The sequence below is a fragment of the Hoplias malabaricus genome, chromosome 5 (assembly GCF_029633855.1).
Source record: "Hoplias malabaricus isolate fHopMal1 chromosome 5, fHopMal1.hap1, whole genome shotgun sequence".
Classification (NCBI taxonomy): Eukaryota; Metazoa; Chordata; class Actinopteri; order Characiformes; family Erythrinidae; genus Hoplias; species Hoplias malabaricus.
Genome location: NC_089804.1, coordinates 54,462,323 through 54,482,994, shown reverse-complemented (window position 1 = coordinate 54,482,994; position 20,672 = coordinate 54,462,323). Strand labels below are relative to the sequence as shown.

The following is a 20,672-nucleotide window of genomic DNA, read 5'->3' as shown; positions in this document are numbered from 1 at the left end:
AGGCAGTCCTGCTGCCAGACTGTCCAGCAGATGGTCATTAACAGCGAGGGTATCCTCATCTACTCGCCCTCACACTCTCATCTCCATGGCTAGCACATGTGCTTGTGATCAAAAGCTGCGTAAATCAACACAGTTGGCCGCAGCACCCTGCAGTGTGTCTCTCACTTACTCCACCTCTTTCCTAACACACCATGACTCAGCAATTCTGAGCCTGTTTTACTCTAGAGGACACATTTGAAGCATTGTTCAAGCCATATCACGTAGACAATATAGGGAGTAGGGAACCAGTTGAGATTCAGCCTTAATCTGATTCACTCAGAGATTCGCTCATTCGGTTTTGGCTCCTGAGTGGAAAGTAAGTTTTGTTAAACAGAGTTTCTCTCACTGTATGAAAGTTGCACAAGGTTTCTTTATTGTTGAATGCACTGGATTTTCTCCGTTTGTTAACCTGCGATCTCATTTGTTAAGTGCTTATTATTATTATTCCTTGTTTTCAAGAGTTTTCTTGCCCCTTGGACCTGAGTTGCAAGGTGTAGTGGTTAAAATATTACCCTTCCACAGCCTGATACGTCATCAGAACACAAAAAGGCAGCACTTTAGCTGCTGTCAGTTTGCAGTGATATCAGAGAAGTGCTGTAAGGACTTAAACTACCATCTGAGATTCTGAAAAAGAGCACACGCCTCCAGGGGGGGTGATGAGCTCTTGCCCCTCGTTGTATGCTTAGCTGAACCTATGTGTGCTTTTAGGTCCTTTACACCTTTATTTCCTACACAAAACATGGGAGTTTCTTTTTTAATTCATCTGAGAACTTACATTTATGTTTCGGCATAGCTGCTCGAGATGAGGGTAGGTACGTGAGCTTTGCCTGACGTAAACAAGGACTACTGACGTGCAGACTGACCAATTAAATGTTTACAGAGAAGGTTATCGACCAATAACGGTAGCTCTACAGTCAGACCGTCCAATCAGAAGATTTTAGGCTACTTCACCACGCCCCCTTCTCACTCAAGCGAACCAATCGGAGTAGGGGAGGGCGGGACTAGTTTGTGAACGAAGCTTCTCGAAGTTCTATGTAAGCTCTAGAAAAACAAAATGCCGGACGTTTGTGAAATTCCGCCCGGACATTTTTTTAAGTCTAAAAAAGAGGACATGTCCGGGTAAAAGAGGACGTCTGGTCACCCTAGGTAAACATAGTTAAATTTAGGGCATCATATCCCTTCAAAAGTGTTAGACAATCATAAATTATCACCCACTACGTAGTCTCTGCAATATCAAACTGAATTCAGCTGCTTATTTGGTGGCTATTTGTTTGAAATTTCTAGTTCCACCTTAAATGCTGTGGGTAGCTACAAGGGATAATTGCTTCAGAATTCAAGATGGAACTGGAAATGCCAAGACATTGGTAAACTACAATCAATGGTATTTGCTTGCTGTGAAGCAAAGTGACATAATGCATCAAACCTACATTCAATTACGATAATATAATTATCATAGCTTTTCACGGCATAAATACTGACGTGTAGATTTGTTTGGTCGCTTGCAACACCATCTTGCAGGTTATTCACAAGGAAGCTATCGCACTTCATTTGGAGTGTGCCCCTGAAAATCTGTTTCAAAGGGGTACAGATTTTTCCCAACAAGAATTAAGACAACAAAAGCCCAAGTGGGCGGCACGGTGGCGCAGCAGGTAGACACTCTTATACACAGAGCAAAGCTACAAGAGGCAAGGCACAACAAAGCTCCATTTTAGCTCTGTTGTCCTCCACGTGTTTTTGCCAGTTACGGACTGTTCCCTCATTTCTTCACTCTTTAACCCCTCCTTTGCTGACATAAACCTGGGTCTGGCACTGTGACTAGATAAACACAGAAAAGGGGTGTGTATTATTCTAATGTGCCCACACCGGACAAAGGAAGTTTTTATTCCATGTTTACTGAATTTGGAAACACATAAAAACTGACTTTTGTCCTTTGTTTTTGTAGTTGTTTCATGGTTTGTGGGTTGGTAGTCTCCAGATACACACATAAATGTGTAAATGCACTGAAAATGTAGTATTTGTTTTTCTGTGTACCATTTAAAGAAAGCAATGTAAACTCGTGTGAGTAGAAGCTTATTTTAGCTCTGCTGGGAACAGAAAGTCCTGCTGCTTCTGACATTTTGGAGCTTAGGATTAGGTTTGGGGTGATTTTTCACGCTGGGTAGGTGTCAAAAAGTGTCCCTCATATACACGGACAAACTATATTTTTAAAGGGAATAGATTTCAAGACCAGGCTGATTTATTATGTTGAATCAGAGCAACAAACAAATGAGACACTGTGTCTTTTCTTATGTATTAACTTGGAATATAAGGTAAAATTGAACCAAATTTAGGCTTTGTTAGTGAGTTATTGAAATTTACCTGGATTAAACTTTACCTCCGTGTCTTATGCTGAAATAAAGAGCTGCTTTTCAAACCTCATTAAAGTCCTTTTATATTTTATTTGTAAATGCATCTCATGAAGAACAAGAAAAATATATTTATATATAATATACATATTGAATTGCTTTTATGTACATTATGTTTACATTGTACTGGGGAAATTTACAGGGTCAAATCTGACCCTTTCATTTTTTTTTTTGAGGAAACTCCATTTACATACATTCATTGGCGGCCATTAACAAAAGTATTATCACAACGGTTTGGAAAGGAATGCATATCTATAATTCAGTACCTTGGTTTGTCATCTATCTGACACAGGAAAGATGGATGAGGAGGTACTAACTGTGAGAAACCTGAAGAATGCAATATTTCTTGTGTTCTGGAGAGATATTTAACATTTCTGCCTTAATTACCCACCATTATATGGGCTGTATGTCTCTATAAACCCTGATTAGCATAGTTAGCATGCTTGTGATTAACACAGTTATGGGAATTCTATTTCATAAAAAAAATATCTGTATTTGGCCTGTACTAAGCTAACAGCAACCACACTACGAGGCATTCAGAATGCTTGCTAATTTGCTAGCATACAGTTTCTTATCTCTATTAGCACTTAATTCACAAATCAGCATGTACAAGATCTTTTTGACCCTCCTGTGTTGTCTGAGTGACCATTGCAAAAGGCTTTGTCCATATCAGCTTCAGTAAAATACTATTGATTCTTGTGTGTTTTAGCATATTAGCAGCATTATCGGTTTGTTATCACTGGTTACAGTTTCTGAGGCTCTCTCGAACTAGCAATACACTAGCAATACTTAGCAAACTAGCAATACTTAGCAAGAAACTGGAACACTTTGCTGTATATATATACTGCCTGTGAAAAGTTTTGGGACAGCTTGTCCCTCCTAAAGATTTGAATTGATTTACAACTATAAAGTAACACAATTTAGCTGCTTAAGAATAATTAGCATTAAAAAGCTGCTACAGTTTTGGTTATATTTTTTTATAGAGTCTTATGTGAGTTTAGTGTTCTTTCTTGCTACAAAGAGCAGATTCAGCCGAAATAATGATTTGACATTTGTCTTTCAAACTAATAATAGGACCACCTATAAAACTCCTTTGACACAAAGGAAAGTTTTGAGTGCTGACAAGGCAGTAAAATTCATTGATGTTGGCATTAATCCCAAGGTCACATCACAAATATTTACACTTTTGACAGGCAGTATCACAATCTGTCACAGAAACCCATTCCTGCCAGGTAGAGGAGAAAAAAAAATCTCTTTCCTTGTTCTCAGGTTCAGGCAGCAGTATTCCACCAGTTATTTCCTCAAAGTTTTGATTTCTTTGAAGGAATCTTTAACAATGTTCACATAATGCATTAAAATTTCATGACATAAGAAATGCATTAACTTGGTATTTCATCTTAAAATCTGAAACACTTGTGTGTAGAATTAGTGAAACATCTGATAGTGAATAATGCCATATTTTGAAACAATAAATCATTTTGAGATGGTTGCCTAAATCAGAAATTATTTCAGCAGAGTGATGTATAATTTAGGGAAAAGTCGTTATTTTGAGAAACTAATACCACATTAAGAATCTATATTTTATATTTTAAAAGTCATATTTTGGTATACATCTGCCAGAAACAACAACAACAAAGAAGAAAGTAAAAGCACAGAAACATAGGCAAATTGGTCTCCTATTCCTGGGGCAGTTGGCTTCATTTAGTTGTAAGCAAATAATACCTCTAGTGCAAAATATACCAGTTACCATCTGAACTCTTAATAGAATTAAATGTGGTTTTGAGGTGTCTCTCTCTCTATTTCAGGCTTTTTTCTTTTTTGGTAAAGTTTGGAACTTTATTTTGGCTCCAGTTCCAAATCCAGCTGTGAAATCCTCCTCAAAATTCAAGCTGCCAATGTAATGCTGCATAAAACATGGATTTGCTCAAAACAACACTCAAGTCAGCAGCATTCACTGGCCATTTCACACATTCCTCTTATGGAGATATGGTCAGCGTATCAATGCTGTTAGTCCAGCTGTGACCATGAGGGGAATTCCCATTGAGAATGTCCAGGTGTGTCCAGGCTTTGATTCCCAGGAGCTTTTCCAGGAGAACCACTCCTCATGGAGATATGGAGCAGGTTATGGCTGAGGTTGGACAGGGTAGCACCTTGTTTTTCCAGTTTTTGTAGTCCAGATTTGCCACATTACTGACACGTTATGGCACGAGATTTAAAATGTCCACGTCAAAGAAGAAGTGTCCTGTCGGATTAGGTGGATACAGGTGTTACCGTCCCATGGACAGTGAAAATTTTCAAGTGCAAGGCCGCTCTGATGGTTATAACTCAATGGACAAAATGCATAGACCTTCCATAAAGAAAGGATAATGTAATTGACATACACTGATCATACATTCATTCACAATCAGCCTCAGTCCTGTTGTAATGTTTGCAAACATTTTACAACCATAAGTGCCTCATACCTTGAACATATACCTTGGCCCCAAAAACAATGTCCCCGACATAAAGGCTCAACAAATATGTCACATTTGTTTGATACTTGAATAGCTTTGTTTTCAAAAGAAAGAAACAATAAAGGAGGAAAGAAGAGAAAATAAACAATGTTTGTGAAATATTGTTAGTAATAGAACTTCTTCAATACTGATCAGAAGGCCAGCTGATTCACATATTAGCCAAAGGACAATGATCACTGTGCGTGTTTAACTTTTGCTGCATTTGAACACAGATGTTTCCAAATATCTCCATAATTCAACAGTTGAGATGTAAACACAATCTTTCAGAGTGATTTCATTTGCATTTGTTCATTTTAGAGAACCTCACAGATTCAGGTTTCTTTATAGTGACGGAGGTGGGAACTGAAGGTCAGCGTGGAAATATAACAGAAATATGTCCAATTTTTTAAAAATTCAAATTCTATTTACAACTTTACTTTGCTTTTAGAAGGAAAAAAATTGTAGCAGCTTGTAACACATTCTCTCTCAAACACACAAACAAACTCACTCACTCACATTTAACAAGCTAGAGCCTGTTAGCATTAGCATCGAGTTAGCCTTTCATATTTCCTTTAAACAGTGGTGTTTTGAAACGTACCTGGAGCAGTGTTCTTGTTACATGTAAAATGTATTATGGTATATCTGAGAATATAAGTTTTTCTTATGTACTATTTTGGCAGGCAACACCCAGCATGTACCTCTCAAACACACAAACAAACTCACTCACATTTAACAAGCTGGAGCAAGACTGTTAGCATTAGCATCTAGTTAGCCTTTCATATTTCTTTTAAACAGTGGTGTTTTGAAACTAGTTCTTGTTACATGTAAAATGTATTATGGTAAGACAGTGATATATCTGAGAATGTAAGTTTCTCTTATGTACTATTTTGGCAGGCAACACCCAGCGTGTACCTCTCAAACAGTTCAAACCAACTTTAAACGTCTAGTTCCCATCACCCGCACTAAGAACAATCCATATAAAACCACTCTGGAACATACCTGTTGGTATCTTACCTATTGCCATATGCAGACATTTAGAAAACATCTCTTTTTAACTTCATGGTCTGACTACAATGAATGTTCTGAACCCGTTTGATCAGAGAGGTGAAGCTTATCACAGTTTTACAAGCAACAAAAGGTAAGTGAATTAGCTCCATGTTTGCTGATAGCTTATAAACGACACAGTCCTGACTATGATCAGTAGTTCCAACGTACCCATCGTTTTCATTTTTGGTTTTGTAGAACTACACAACGAGACCTGTCTTGGCAAAAGAGGCATTAGGATAATGGTAATAATGGTTAATAATAATAGATGAGGAATGCTGATGCTTTTAGAGATAGGCAGAGACATCAACAACAGTCCGTACCTCACACAAGTAGAAAAAATACTCTGCATAAAACATAATGCAACAATTGTTCATAAAACGTGAGTAGAAAACTATCTGGAACCCCCTAGAAAAATACAATCTACAAGAAACTTAGGACATCGTTTGAAGATGTTGTGTCAAGTAACAGTTTCGTTTGCTCTCCTCCTTTCCTTGCTGCTTTGTCCAATAAATTATCACAGTACCACAACCGAGAATTTCTCTCTTGAAGCGTTTGACCACTAAATCACCAGTTTTCTTCCTTTAAATGATGTGTTCTCCTTTCCTTTCTTACGTGGTCACTCATATTTCTTCTCTCTCTCTCTCTTGTTTTACCCATGCATGCCCTGATGTTGAGGTGGGGGCTGGTGTTATACAGGGTCAGTATGAAGAGCGAGCTGTCCTGCTGCTTCGTGGAAAGCGATGGACTTTGATGTGTTTGGACAGGTGATCACTGCGGGCGAATTTCTTCTCACAGACAGGACACTGGTATGGCTTCACTCCAGAGTGAGAACGTCTGTGGCGCGATAGCTCATCCGACCGCGAGAACCTGCCAGGACCACACACACACACACACACACACAAATAATTCAGCATGTACTCTCTCGATTCATTTTCTTTTGGACTGTCTCAAATCCATTTAATTTCAATATAAATTTGCATAATTCGGTGTGAGTGTGTGGGGTGGGGTATGGAGAGGAAATTATAATTCTGGAGCATTTCTATTAGTCCATTCGTCAAGAACGACAGCAGCTGTGTTGAAATGTTGTGAACTGAAAACTGATATAAATGTAGGTACATGTTTTTCTTTGGACAGTGACGATACTGAAGTTTAAATCAGTGCTAGGAATCTTTTCAAAGAGTAGCATGTTATTTTTTAAAAACATTTTCATTAGTGCACTGAGATAAGTTTCACTTACTCATTCTTCGAATTGGAAGCACATATATTTAAAGGTTAAATGAAAGAAATGTAGCTGTGCACTGATCAGATTTCAACGTTGGATTTGTTTTTTTTCCATTGCAAATCCTATTTTGTCTTCAGTTTAGAGGTCAATCAGTTGGAAATTGGGGCTTGTGCTCTGCATTTGAGCTTGTATTCCATAAGTCAATATATATATAGAAGACACACAGAAATGGCAAACCCATGGGAATAGTTTCTGGCTCCAGATTACGCATAAACCCAAGCCAATAATGTTTTGTGAATGGTGAATCAGAACTGTTGTTACATGGCCCTACACTAAGATTAAATCAAGGTCACAGGGTCTTCAGAACTGTCCGGGATGCCATTTTGGTTTATAATGCAATTTTACAGTGCAGCAATGAGAAAAGAAGAACTGAAATAGTGCAGAGAAAGTTAGAAATACTGAGCCTTTAAACAGCTGGGGTGTGAGGAATGCTGTCTGGCAGTGTCTGTCAGCCACTCAAAGTGGACCTGACACACAGTTCCTTGACACACAGCACATGCAGTTACACTGACACCTGTCAGAGCCTCACTTTCTCAGGCAATGACTGACCACCAGCGATATTCTGGCCTTAAGGCCATGATGAATGACCCTTTAGCACATGGCCCTTTCCAACTCACGGACATGTGACTGAACGTCTGAGAGGGCCAGTTTAAACATAACCCCATATAATGGTTCAGATGAACTAGCACTGAACACTTAAAACAGGTTTGTTTCTTTAAAGTTACTGTTTTTGACAGAAGGTAATTACAGGTCATGACATTATAATAAACATAATAAACCATGATTATTAGTTTTAACTGAGTTAAATGTCAAGTTGTACCATGAGATGGGCAACAACAATAGTGTATTTAATATTTGGTACATTGGTATCATTTAATACCTTTATCTACCCATTGTTTTGTCTGTGGCTTTTTAACAGTTTATGATTATTAATGTGATTTATAGAGACCAATTAATGTTTATTAAGCATATGTCCAGTTCGGTTTCAATAAAATATCAAGTCCAAGTTCCCACACCAGTTAGGGACACCACACTGCAGTCTAAATGGTTCTTTAAGCATTCGTTAGTAAAGGCGAAGGTTTAATATACAAATCGGTAGTTAGCATTCTCCTGCAAGTGTGTTGATATTCAGTGGCTGTGTGTTAGTAGCAGTTCAGTAAAATCCAGTGGTGGCGTTTAACAAGTTGTAAGATTTGTGAATGTTTTATTTATTATCTATTTATTAAAAAACAATAAAAAAAATGAATTTGAATAAAATTTTTTCAAAAATCAATAAAACTTAACCAAAAAATAAGTAGTTTAAAAATGGCCAGCAGGCGGCACGGTGGCGCAGCAGGTTGTGGGTTCGATTCCCGCTCCGGGTGACTGTCTGTGAGGAGTGTGGTGTGTTCTCCCTGTGTCTGTGTGGGTTTCCTCTGGGTGACTGTCTGTGAGGAGTGTGGTGTGTTCTCCCTGTGTCCGCGTGGGTTTTCTCTATGTGACTGTCTATGAGGAGTTGTTGTGTTCTCTCTGTGTCTGCGTGGGTTTCCTCCGAGTGACTGTCTGTGAGGAGTTGGTGTGTTCTCCCTGTGTCTGCGTGGGTTTCCTCTGGGTGACTGTCTGAGGAGTGTGTTGTGTTCTCCCTGTGTCTGCGTGGGTTTCCTCCGGGTGACTGTCTGAGGAGTGTGTTGTGTTCTCCCTGTGTCTGCGTGGGTTTCCTCCGGGTGACTGTCTGTGAGGAGTGTGGTGTGTTCTCCCTGTGTCTGCGTGGGTTTCCTCCGGGTGACTGTCTGTGAGGAGTGTGGTGTGTTCTCTCTGTGTCTGCGTGGGTTTCCTCCGAGTGACTGTCTGTGAGGAGTTGGTGTGTTCTCCCTGTGTCTGCGTGGGTTTCCTCCGGGTGCTCCGGTTTCCTCCCACAGTCCAAAAACACACATTGGTAGGTGGATTGGCGACTCAAAAGTGTCCGTAGGTGTGAGTGTGTGAGTGAATGTGTGAGTGTGTGTGTTGCCCTGTGAAGGACTGGCGCCCCCTCCAGGGTGTATTCCCACCTTGCGCCCAATGATTCCAGGTAGGCTCTGGACCCACCGCGACCCTGAACTGGATAAGGGTTACAGATAATGAATGAATGAATGGATGAAAAATGGCCAGCAAAATATTTATTTCTCACTGAATTCGTTATCGAGTTCCAACAGGAAAAAGCACTGCAAAAGCATGTACATCGAATTTGTTCTGTATTTGGGGATAATACTGTATCCAAATGTATGAGTTCTGAGAATTAAAGATGGTGATTTTGATGTTACAGATCATGAACATAGTGTATTAATACTTCATTTAGTTTTTTTTAAGAAAATGACTGCACAACAGTTGCCGGGGGAAGGTTTGAATTTTCAATTACAGTTATACACTGCACAAAAATGTACACTTAATATAAATGTTCCACTATTAGTATGAGTCAAAGAACCCTATTTCATTGCTACATAGAACCCTGTTTGCTAAGAGTGTAGCTTCCCTTTGACCCATGTTTTTAAGGCTGTGTGTGAGTTTGCATTAAAAACTGGAATGTGAATTAATGACAAACTTTCTCACCACCTCTTTCCACATTTCACTTTAGGTCTCATGCCTTTTATCTGCTGCAAATAAACTGGGAACATATGTAAAGTACTTGTAAGGTTATAAAAACTCCTCTCCTCTCCTCCCTCTCTCCACCTTTCCCCTCTCTCTCTATCTTCTTCCTAACAAGCTGAGGCGGGAGTGGTTCTGTAGCTGAAGGCATAGAGGGCACGCCTGTGTGGAGAGGAAACTCACTGCGGGGTGTAAACATAAAAATGTAATGACGCAAATAACCCCAGCCGAAATACATTACAGGGTAAAGAGTCTTGTGCAAGTGACTTGGATCATTTCCTGTAGTCCATCAGTCATCAAACGTAACATAATTTAACCAAAGACCCTCTATATGTCCCCGGAGCAGCTGCATATGAGTCTAAGGTCAACATGCCCAATGTCAAGTGCTGGATAGAAGGGTATGAAGCCCCCGGCACTGTGCTAAATAGCAGTGGAACCACATTCTCTAGAGGGAGAGAGCACCATTCGAGCACCATTCGTCTTGTGTGATCATTGTATAAGAGTATAATGAAATGTGACCTCTGTTCACACACACACACACACACTCTAGTGGTTTGAGACAGTAACCACACACACCCAAAGCAGTGGGCAGATACCCGCAGCACCTGCAAAGTGCCTAGGTGCCTTGCTCAAGGGCACTTCAGCTCTGGAGGCCATGGCTGGTCTCTGAGAAAAAAAGCATGTGGGAGCAGAAGTGGGATACGTCCCCTCTACTGTTAGAATCAGTGTTTTAACACAGGAGACTCATGTCATTACGGAAATGCCCTGCACGACTATGTGTTTGTATTGTAAACTCTGCACACCGCACTCAAGGGAATATTTTCCGTCCATTTCTGCACCTGACATGCTTCTATGCAGGTCTGTGCCACTGCAAACCACTCACCAATGACTTGCTCTACAGGTTCCCTCTTTTTGCGAGCGTATATGAGTCCAGTGAAGATTAAAGCTAGAATAAAGCTGCATGTACAAACACGTATGACTATGTACTTAACAACTCTGGCATTTCTGATGCAGGTCGATACACTGAAAATGAACCTGTCAACATTTACTACGTGAAAAGGCTGCAACCATGTCGGTGGCAAGTCTGTTAATTAAAGGATTCTTTTCCTTGAGGAATACCAAAGGAATGCTAAACACGCTTGTGAAAATGCAGAGTCGCTGGAGAGCGAGCCATTCTCTCCTCTCTGTCTTTGACGCCAGTTCCTAAAAGAGCCTGAAATCTTTTCCAATGTGGCCAGGTTCGGGAACTGCTCGTGGAAGAGTAAAGGCGAATGCTGTTGCTCTATTCCTGCTCCATGGGTGGGTAATATTGACTTCAGTTTTTGCTGTTTCTAATCACTTAAGGTGGAATGTTTCCAAACTCGGGAGAGGGTTAACTGCATTACCGAAAGAGCTATAAAACTTAACAACTCGAATGTAGACGATTTAAACTTCAGTCACGTGCAAACAACAGTTGTTTTTCTTCTCAAACATAGCATTCCACCTTAAAACACAGCTTTGAAACGTAAACAAAGCAGAGAGAACTGTGTTTCCCCACAGACAACACTTAAGTATCAGATTATATTTGCTCTCCATTTTACCCATCTACATTTTTGTGGATTTTCAGTTTACTACATCATCTGAACACATCAGCTGTCCTTCACATTTTGTGAAAAGTTCATGATGAATTTCCTTTTTAGGAAATTTTGGAAGGTTTTTCCTTGTTGTATTTTGCCAGAACTCACACAGTCATTGGTCATCTTCCAAATCGTGGCTGATATACCTCACATATCACACATGATGCCACCAACACAGGGAGGATGAGGACAGGAACATGCTTCCTCTATGACACATGATGTCAACCACCTCCTGTTATCGCACTGCCCCTAATGTAACATCACAAGACTAAGCAAGAAATCTCCAGATTCCCTCATCCACTCTTGCTGCCACCATCTCATTTGATGAGGGAAGGGAAGGGGGCATTACACCTACTCAGTGAGAGAGCAAGGACAATGGCCCTGGTCAGCTGAGGCATTACCAGGGATCGAACCAGTGGTCTCCTGATGATAGGGCCAACTTTAGATCACTGGGAGCCCTTTGGAACAGAATTGTGTCAGTGTACCGTCAGACTGAGTAATATTTCTTTAGATTACATCTGGGTACAGAAAGATTTTGTCAGACTAGACTCCAGTTCAGACTGATAAGAGAATTTCATCAAACTACAGTTGGATTTGAATTCACAGTTCCTGCGTCCAAATGTCCTCAGATAGACAGGACCTGCCAAAGGCCAAGCGCTGGCAGAAAACGCAACTACTGCTGAGTAGTGAGGCCAGTCAGCTGCCGCGATAAGCACAGTGCCAAGCTTATCACACGGCATCAGAGGCCTTCTTTGGGGCATTGCAGGGATATAGTTCGTTCTCGAATAATAACTGTGTAACAGAGGCTACGTGGATTGGCACCATGGCCCTGGGAAAGTGTGGCTTGACTTAAGAGCTGTCGGGTAAAGAGTGGATCATTGATGACCCTGTTGACTTAGTGAGGGACTTAGATCCCGAGCTCTAGAACTCAAAGTTAGGACAGGCGTCAGAGAATTATGGCTGAGATTTGACAGTCTAATAATTTGGGTAAATTAAGCGTGTCCGCCATGTTTGGTTTAGCAATCTGTGTGTCTCCAACATACCATTCATGAAGTAATCTGGTCATTAACATCATTCTCAGCTTTAAAAAAAATCTCATTAACAGTAACCAAACAGCCCAATCACGCAGAACAACCGTATTCAGCCAAGCCACAATTAGACGTTGACACACAGACACGTTATCCCAGCAGACCTCCTTATGAGAATTCGGCTTTGCAAGTTGGGCCTTGCAAGAGCTGTGTAAGGCACTGTATAAACGGAAGGCAAATAAAAGTGGCAGCCAGGGCAAAGTCTGACATGTCTTCAAAGGCTTTATCTAATCTCCAAACAACACAGATAACGCAAAACGAGACCAAATTCAAAGGGCAAACTGCATATAGCTTCCATTTCAAATGATGTGCCTTTGAACAGAATCCTCATCCAAAAGACTTTTCCATCCAATCAGTCATATTCTCAAAATATTAGGATTGCACCTTAATGTAAACCACTGACCCTGACACTGAAGAGCTCCCCCTGTGACTTTCTCTGACATTCGCCACATCGTTGGCCCTTTCCTTTAAGGCACCTTATTGACCCCTGCTTGAAGTTCATTCATGAATGGTCAACAGAGATAGTGATCTGCCTCAGTGCTTTCGCAATGGTCAGTCACTTATCAGCTCTGGAGCCCCTAACTGAGCACTCAAACCTTGACAGTTCACCTGTGTGTTTGGGTCTACAGGGCCACAGCATCAGAAATAAAATAAATAAAAATAAGAACCAGCACAGGGTATGGTAACAGGAATTACATAATATGGACAATATATTTACATTGAAATGATATTGCTGGAAATTACTTGTTGTGTATAATGTAACACAGTTGAGTATAATTATATCACAATATATTTATATATTTAATTTTATATATTTATAAAATGCATTCATTCATTCATTATCTGTAACCCTTATCCAGTCCAGAGCCTACCTGGAATCATTGGGCACAAGGGGGGAATATACCCTGGAGGGAGCACCCGGACGAAACCCACACAGACACGGGGAGAACACACCACACTCCTCACAGACAGTCACCCGGAGGAAACCCACACAGACACAGAGAGAACACACCACACTCCTCACAGACAGTCACCCGGAGGAAACCCACACTGACACAGGGAAAACACACCACACTCCTCACAGACAGTCACCTGGAGGAAACCCACGCAGACACAGGGAGAACACACCACACTCCTCACAGACAGTCACCCGGAGGAAACCCACACTGACACAGGGAAAACACACCACACTCCTCACAGACAGTCACCTGGAGGAAACCCACGCAGACACAGAGAGAACACACCACACTCCTCACAGACAGTCACCCGGAGGAAACCCACGCAGACACAGAGAGAACACACCACACTCCTCACAGACAGTCACCCGGAGGAAACCCACACAGACACAGAGAGAACACACCACACTCCTCACAGACAGTCACCCGGAGGAAACCCCTTGTGGACACGGGGAGAACACACCACACTCCTCACAGACAGTCACCTGGAGCTGGAATCAAACCCACAACCTCCAGGCCCCTGGAGCTGCATGACTGCGACACTACCTGCTGCGCAATCAATATGAAAAATAATAAGCCATAGAAAACTGCCAAGAACAAAAAGTGGCATGACACTGCCATCAAACAAACTTTGTTTTTGTCCATGTTAATATTTCTAAACTATCTTCAAAATGGAGTGCAATGACAGTGCGCTCTAATGACCCTCAGTCAGTGATTGATATTGTAAATAATGTATATTGAAATATTAAAGGTGTGTATTAAAATCATATCATTGTTACTGAAATATCTTATATTGTGATATATATTGATATTGTATTATTGTCCAGCCCTAGGTATAATGTGACATAGATGAAGACTAGCTTTCATTGCTCCAACAAAACCTTTCCTGTTGGATTTCATGAAGACATTTCATGTGAAAGTACACATTGTATCGAAGCAGCCCGCAATGATTGGTCTGCAGTCAGATGACCATGGACCAAGCTGAGGAAAGATAACAGAGGAAGTCCAGAAATATGAACTTCTCTTTTCCACAATATAGAGACTGACAACAGCAGAAAATTCACAATGAGAGATGTCTTTAGACATCTTAAAATTAATAAAAAAAAGCGGAACAAGGGAAAAACATGGACAATTCTGGCAAAGGGGAAAAAAAAAAAAAACTCGTATTGTACTTGTTCCTTTCCTGGCACCGTATGTAAACAATGATCTGTTCCAACTAGTGCCCTTCTCCTTAAATACAGGTTATAAAAGTAATACAGCCTCACACTGTGTACTACATAGGGTGGAGGAACATATTTGTGATTCAGCCCTAGTGGTTTTGTGGCATTATTACAGAACGACAGACACACCAACACACAAGTATACAAGCTCACAACGGTATAGGGCACTTGTGCAGGCTACAGTGTAAACTTAATCGTAATGAGTCAATGCAGACGTGTATACCTGCCTTAAAGGGTTTGGGGAAATGCAGTTCTCTCTGGTTGTTTACATTCAGAATCTCAGCAACTTTTAAGGTGGAACAATGTGTTTAAAGAAAAAAAAATTTTTGTATATTTAACTTGTCAGTAATGCAGTTAGCGGTCCCCAGAGTTTGTATACATTTCCTTAACTTAAGAGATTCCAATCTCTTTCTTGATTTGTGCTTTTCAATATTTGAAGTTCTCTCCTTTGTCTAAAGAACTTCAGAGAAGAGGGAGAACACACCACACTCCTCACAGACAGTCACCCGGAGGAAACTCACGCAGACACAGGGAGAACACACCACACTCCTCACAGACAGTCACCCGGAGGAAACCCACGCGGACACAGAGAGAACACACCACACTCCTCACAGACAGTCACCCGGAGGAAACTCACGCAGACACAGGGAGAACACACCACACTCCTCACAGACAGTCACCCGGAGGAAACCCACGCAGACACAGAGAGAACACACCACACTCCTCACAGACAGTCACCCGGAGAAAACCCACGCGGACACAGAGAGAACACACCACACTCCTCACAGACAGTCACCCGGAGAAAACCCACGCGGACACAGAGAGAACACACCACACTCCTCACAGACAGTCACCCGGAGGAAACCCACGCAGACACAGAGAGAACACACCACACTCCTCACAGACAGTCACCCGGAGGAAACCCACGCGGACACAGAGAGAACACACCACACTCCTCACAGACAGTCACCCGGAGCGGGAATCAAACCCACAACCTCCAGGCCCCTGGAGCTGTGTGACTGCGACACTACCTGCTGCGCCACCGTGCCGCCCTATTTAAGAATTATGACTATATATTGGATTGAATTACATAGATATTTGTGTATAAGTGCAAATTTTCATTGGTACCCTTGGTCAGATTAATTACAAACTGCAAATAAGTGCATATTTTATGTAAGTTTTAATAAAAAAAAATAGAAATAAGGTATGTTTACTATTAAAGAAAATCAACAAAAACATGTAATCTGAAAAAGGGCATATAATTTATTGCACATGACCGAGTCTCTTCACGTGTGTTATGGATTGAAAGCTTTGGATGTGCATTTTTGAGCCATATGTGAGAAACAACAGAGCACCAAAGTAAAAAGAGGTGTTTTAAAGCTAGCTTGTAGGGGATATAAAAGGACTGCAGAGGTTTCTCAGAGCTGGAGCTGTTTTTCTTATATGATGCATGTTCAGTCACTACTCTGATGACGACAGGTATGAGAGGTTATGGCATATGTCCCCCAAAAACTCACCTCCAGACACAGCCCGGCCAGGTGCAGGCGAAGGGTTTCTCCCCCGTGTGCCTCCTCAGGTGGGCTTTCAAGTGGCTGCTCTTGGTGTACATCTTGGCACAGCCGGGAAAAGTGCACTTGTGCATTTTGATGAGATCTGCCACGGAGCTCTTCTGAAATTTCGAACCCCCGACTAGGAGCTCTGCCCCCGAAGCTCCCGAGGCTCCATTCTCCCCGAGTTCGGCAGGCTTGGCTGCGATGGGTACAGGGGCTATACGGACAAATTTTGAGGATGTGCCGCTAGGGCTTGCTGGTGCCATCACCTGAGGAACCAGAGCAAATGTCTGGCCCTGGATGTTTACCAGCAGTTGAGCGATTTTTATGTCTGAGGAGGGTTGCTGTGTGGTGGAAGCTGTGTTTGGACCTGGTTCTTGCTTGATCTGAATGGGCTGGATCTGCAGGATGACCGGCACCCCGGAGTTCTCCATAGCCAATGCCTTCCCAGAGGATTCCTCTTTTTTCACCTCATTCTGAGCATCTGTTTTAGGTCCCTGTGAGGACTGGGCACTTGTGGGGTCAGGTTCGGGCATCGCATGGAATACAGGCACTGTTTGGTCTAAGCAGTGCCCCTGTGTTTCAGACAAGGCAGCCTGGTCACTGGTGCTACACAACGTCCCATCGCTAATCTTTTCCTTCAATGCTACGACCTCCATGTTCTCTTCCAGAAACTCCTCAATCTCCTCCAGTGTGGGCTGGAAGAGGAGCCCAGCATGGTCCTCCAGGTCTCCAGGAAATATTGGGAATTCAAAACATTCCCCTTTGGTGACCCGGTCTTTTCGAGACTCCCAGGCCAGGCCCATTGGTAGAACTGGAGGGACCATGGTGGGAGCTGTGGTCATAGAGGGAGATGTTTGGTTTAAGTTAGCCTGAGAGATAAGGAGGTCCAGGAGGCCATCTTGGCTTTCGCCACTGGAGCTGGAGCTGCTACAGCTGGAGCTGAACACTTGGGACTCGGGACTGGAGCAGGAACGTGAGCTGGACGAGTCGCTCAGCTCGTCCTCTGAAAAAGGGGAAGGCAACACCTGGTAGACCCCCTCGTCCGTCACCATATCCGGGCGCCGGAGGTGAGTCGTCACAGGGCGAGGGTAAGGAAGAAAGGTTTCTTCATTCACCAGCAAGTGATCCACCATTCCTCGTCCACCGCCAGTCCAGAAATGACTGACCTCTCACTTGGCTGCTTGAGTGAACAAATCAGCTCCTTGAATCTTTCTGGAGAAAAAAACAATCAAGTCAGTAATTTGTTTTAAAGATGTCACAGATCATTTACATACAAATACATCAATCTAGGGCTTGGCAATTAATCCAAATAAAAATAATCTAAATCAGCACTCAGAAATTCTAACATACATATCCTTGTCAATATCAATCCTTTTTCTTTTAATTCTGTTCTCCTATTTTTGATTTATTGTGTTAATATTGCCCCCACCGTATGGTCATATACTGTCCCCTTATAACCACACTACCATGCCGTAGTCTTGTAATTCTGCCCCATCCAATCTGCCATGTGGAAGCAATATGAAGGAGAACCTAAACACAGAGTCCAACCGAGCAATTTGAGCAGTTTTTACCCAAAAAAATAATACATCAATACATCTATCTATCCAACCTACCATTCTATCCATCAATCCATCCATTAGCCACAAGGCACACCTTCACCTGCACGCGCCAACAATAACTGTGTGTGTGTGTGTGTGTGTGGTATATAGCTGACAAAGATAACCAAAGATAGCAGAGATCTGTCTGTACACAAACAGTCACTGAGTGCTGAGAGTGATCGAAAACAGATGAGAAATTAGAAACTAGGACAACAGCCAAAACCGGGTCATAAAACGAAGCTATTTAGTGCAGGGCTTCATCAAAAAGACCAGAACCATTATCTGACTGCTTTTATATTTAAATTCAGAGGCTGGTTGCTTAGCGGTGATGTAATCTTTTAAATAAAATGCATTCACTGTGGCTTATCATCTACAACATCTGCAACATGACAAACCAGTCAAAAGAGCATTGTTTCAGCTCTGGGAATGTTCACAGCAAGGCCTTCAATGAGGCATTTAAGTGCTGCCAAATATATATAAAAACCAATGTTTACACCATATGAGAGGGTCCCAGCGGCCGTGACCTTGAGTCTAATCTCTGATATATCACCTCTGTGATTACAGTGAAAGACATTCCCACTGATTTTTCAATTTCTCTGCAGGATTAAGTGGTTAAGATGTCAGCAGGGTCCTTCAGAGTGGTTTGATGTGAAATGCTTTACTGTGGTGGCGAATGGAACCAGACGTCTAAACTTTTTAACTGCCTTTAAAAGCTCCCTCGCAGAAAGTAGACACATGGCCTAGTTCCAGATGTGATTTCTGACAGCAGAAATATGATGTAATGATGTACATACTCATTCATCCATTCTTCTTTCATCTTCTGTCACCTCCAATGTAAAGACAGTTCATAATTTCCTCCTTGTTTACATTTTATCAGCCCCACTGACCATACAGGTGCATGCTGCAGTTCATCTATTGCCCCCCTGGTTCACAGTGTTACTCAGTTGTCAGGACCCCCACAGGTGAAAGCAGGTATGATTCGGGTGGTGGACCATTCTCAAGGCTGCAGTGACACTGACGTGGTGGTGGTGCTGTTATGAGTGGATCAGACACAGCAGTGCACCTGGAGTTTAAACCCCTCAGTGCCACTGCTGAACTGAGAATACCCCACGGTCTATAAATATCCAGCTTAATGCGTCCACTGATGAAGGACTAGAGGACGACCAGCACAAACTGCAGCAACAGATGAGCCACTGTCTCTGAGTTTACAATCTACAAAGTGGACCAATGAGGTAGATGGTTTGAACAGAGTGGCTCATGAGGACAGTGTTTAACTCCAGCCGCACTGCTGTGTCTGATCCACTCACGCCAACACACCACCACCACCACATCTGTCTCAGGTGGTCCTGACCACTGAAGAACAGTTTGAAAAGGGGGCTAATAAAGAATGCAGAGGAACTGATGGACTACAAAGTGCTCATGTGGTCACTGGAGAAACAAGGCGGTGGTTGTATTGTTTTGGCTGATTGGTGTGTAGTATATATACACAGTATGTGAAGAACATGTACGGCACCTAGAGCAGAACTCAGAAGCGCAGAAACTCATTAGAAGTGTGTCATGTAAAATCTACTACATGTAGCAGGTTGAGGTGAGCGCCCCCTGGCATTTCTCCTTGGCGTTGCACGACCGAGAATAAACCTCCAGAGCCGCGTCAAACCTGTGTGCTGTCATATGGCTCTGTGTTGTAGAGCCAGATCCGTCCCATGACTCAATCAGTCCTCCACCACACGAGCTTTCCACACTGTGCTAAAGTAAGGGCTCCCCTCGGTCCAGTTAAATGTGCTGTTAATAAGTCCTTATCTCCAAACAGCTGCTATTAATTGCAGAATATGATTCATACAGAAGCTACAACAAATTCAATAATTTCTATATAATAATTCTAACAGTTTAAACTCAAACATAACAAAAAAGGAGGAACAGGGGGTGCTCTAACATTTGCACAGCTCTCCTTAGTGCCCCTATGTGCCCAAAGCAATGCAAGTCTAAATGCAATAGTGAGTGCAAACCCAAGGCAATTCAACACAGTGCAATAGCAGCATTGGGTCTAAATGCATCAATGGCTTGTGCCGTGAATAAATAAACCCCCCACGTGATCAGACCCACCTGCTTAAACACGATCTTGCGCGTCCTTGTTTCTCGCGGATGTGTGGCTCGCGCTCTTCTCTCTGGGCTGGACTATGGTGAGGAAAGTGACGTGGCTTTGGTGTTGAGAGGAGCTCCTCATCGCTGCTCTCAGCTCCGCTGTGTGTGCGTGAGTGCGTGTGTGCGTGTGGGGGTAGTCCAGTCTACACAGAGTCACATGAGCGCTGTTAAAATGGGGAAAGGGGCGGGGCTGGGGAAGGCTCGTCTGCTGCTCTATCATTGATTGGGAGATGCCTGATATGGGGCAGGGCTCAGGACAGTAACTCACTCTCTTTTAATAACAGCAATGGAAGGTGTTTGGACTGCTGCCTGCCATCGGCTCTGTCAAAGTAAGTGCAGAGACAAACGACTAAAGGAACACTATGTGATATATTTAACCTTTAAATAACAGCTTCAAAATGATTGTGATGCTCCACTGTGCTGCAGTGAGAGGAATAGAGAGTCTGTGTGTGCTACTCCAGGCTCAGCACTGCAGAAACTAAAAATACACAAAAAAAATGAACATAGAAGTTCTTTTGACTGCAACTACATGCTGGTATGAGTGGATCAGACACAGCAGTGCTGGATAATTTGCACTATGTAACTTGAGGAGGAGAGTAGGAGCCCCCCTTTCCCTAATGATTTCACTATAGA

At 42.3% G+C, this 20,672-nt stretch overlaps 1 protein-coding gene across 1 annotated transcript; it reads right to left on the bottom strand.

Annotated features, from left to right (window-relative positions):
• Positions 1-2,468: 2,468 nt before the first annotated feature.
• On the bottom strand, positions 2,469-20,142 carry klf15 (Kruppel like factor 15). Its single transcript, XM_066670857.1, has 3 exons — positions 20,001-20,142; positions 16,264-17,511; positions 2,469-6,850 (listed from the first exon to the last, which is right to left on the bottom strand). Exons 2-3 carry the CDS (start codon positions 17,430-17,432, stop codon positions 6,682-6,684), a joined length of 1,338 nt encoding a protein of 445 aa, XP_066526954.1. The 5' UTR covers positions 17,433-17,511; positions 20,001-20,142; the 3' UTR covers positions 2,469-6,681.
• Positions 20,143-20,672: the final 530 nt, after the last annotated feature.

Coding starts and splice junctions, on each gene's coding strand:
- klf15 (XM_066670857.1), bottom strand. CDS start 17,432: ATGGTGGATCACTTGCTGGTGAATGAAGAAACCTTTCTTCCTTACCCT. Junction 6,851..16,263: donor TGGCCGGGCTGTGTCTGGAG/GTGAGTTTTTGG, acceptor TGGTCCTGGCAG/GTTCTCGCGGTCGGATGAGC.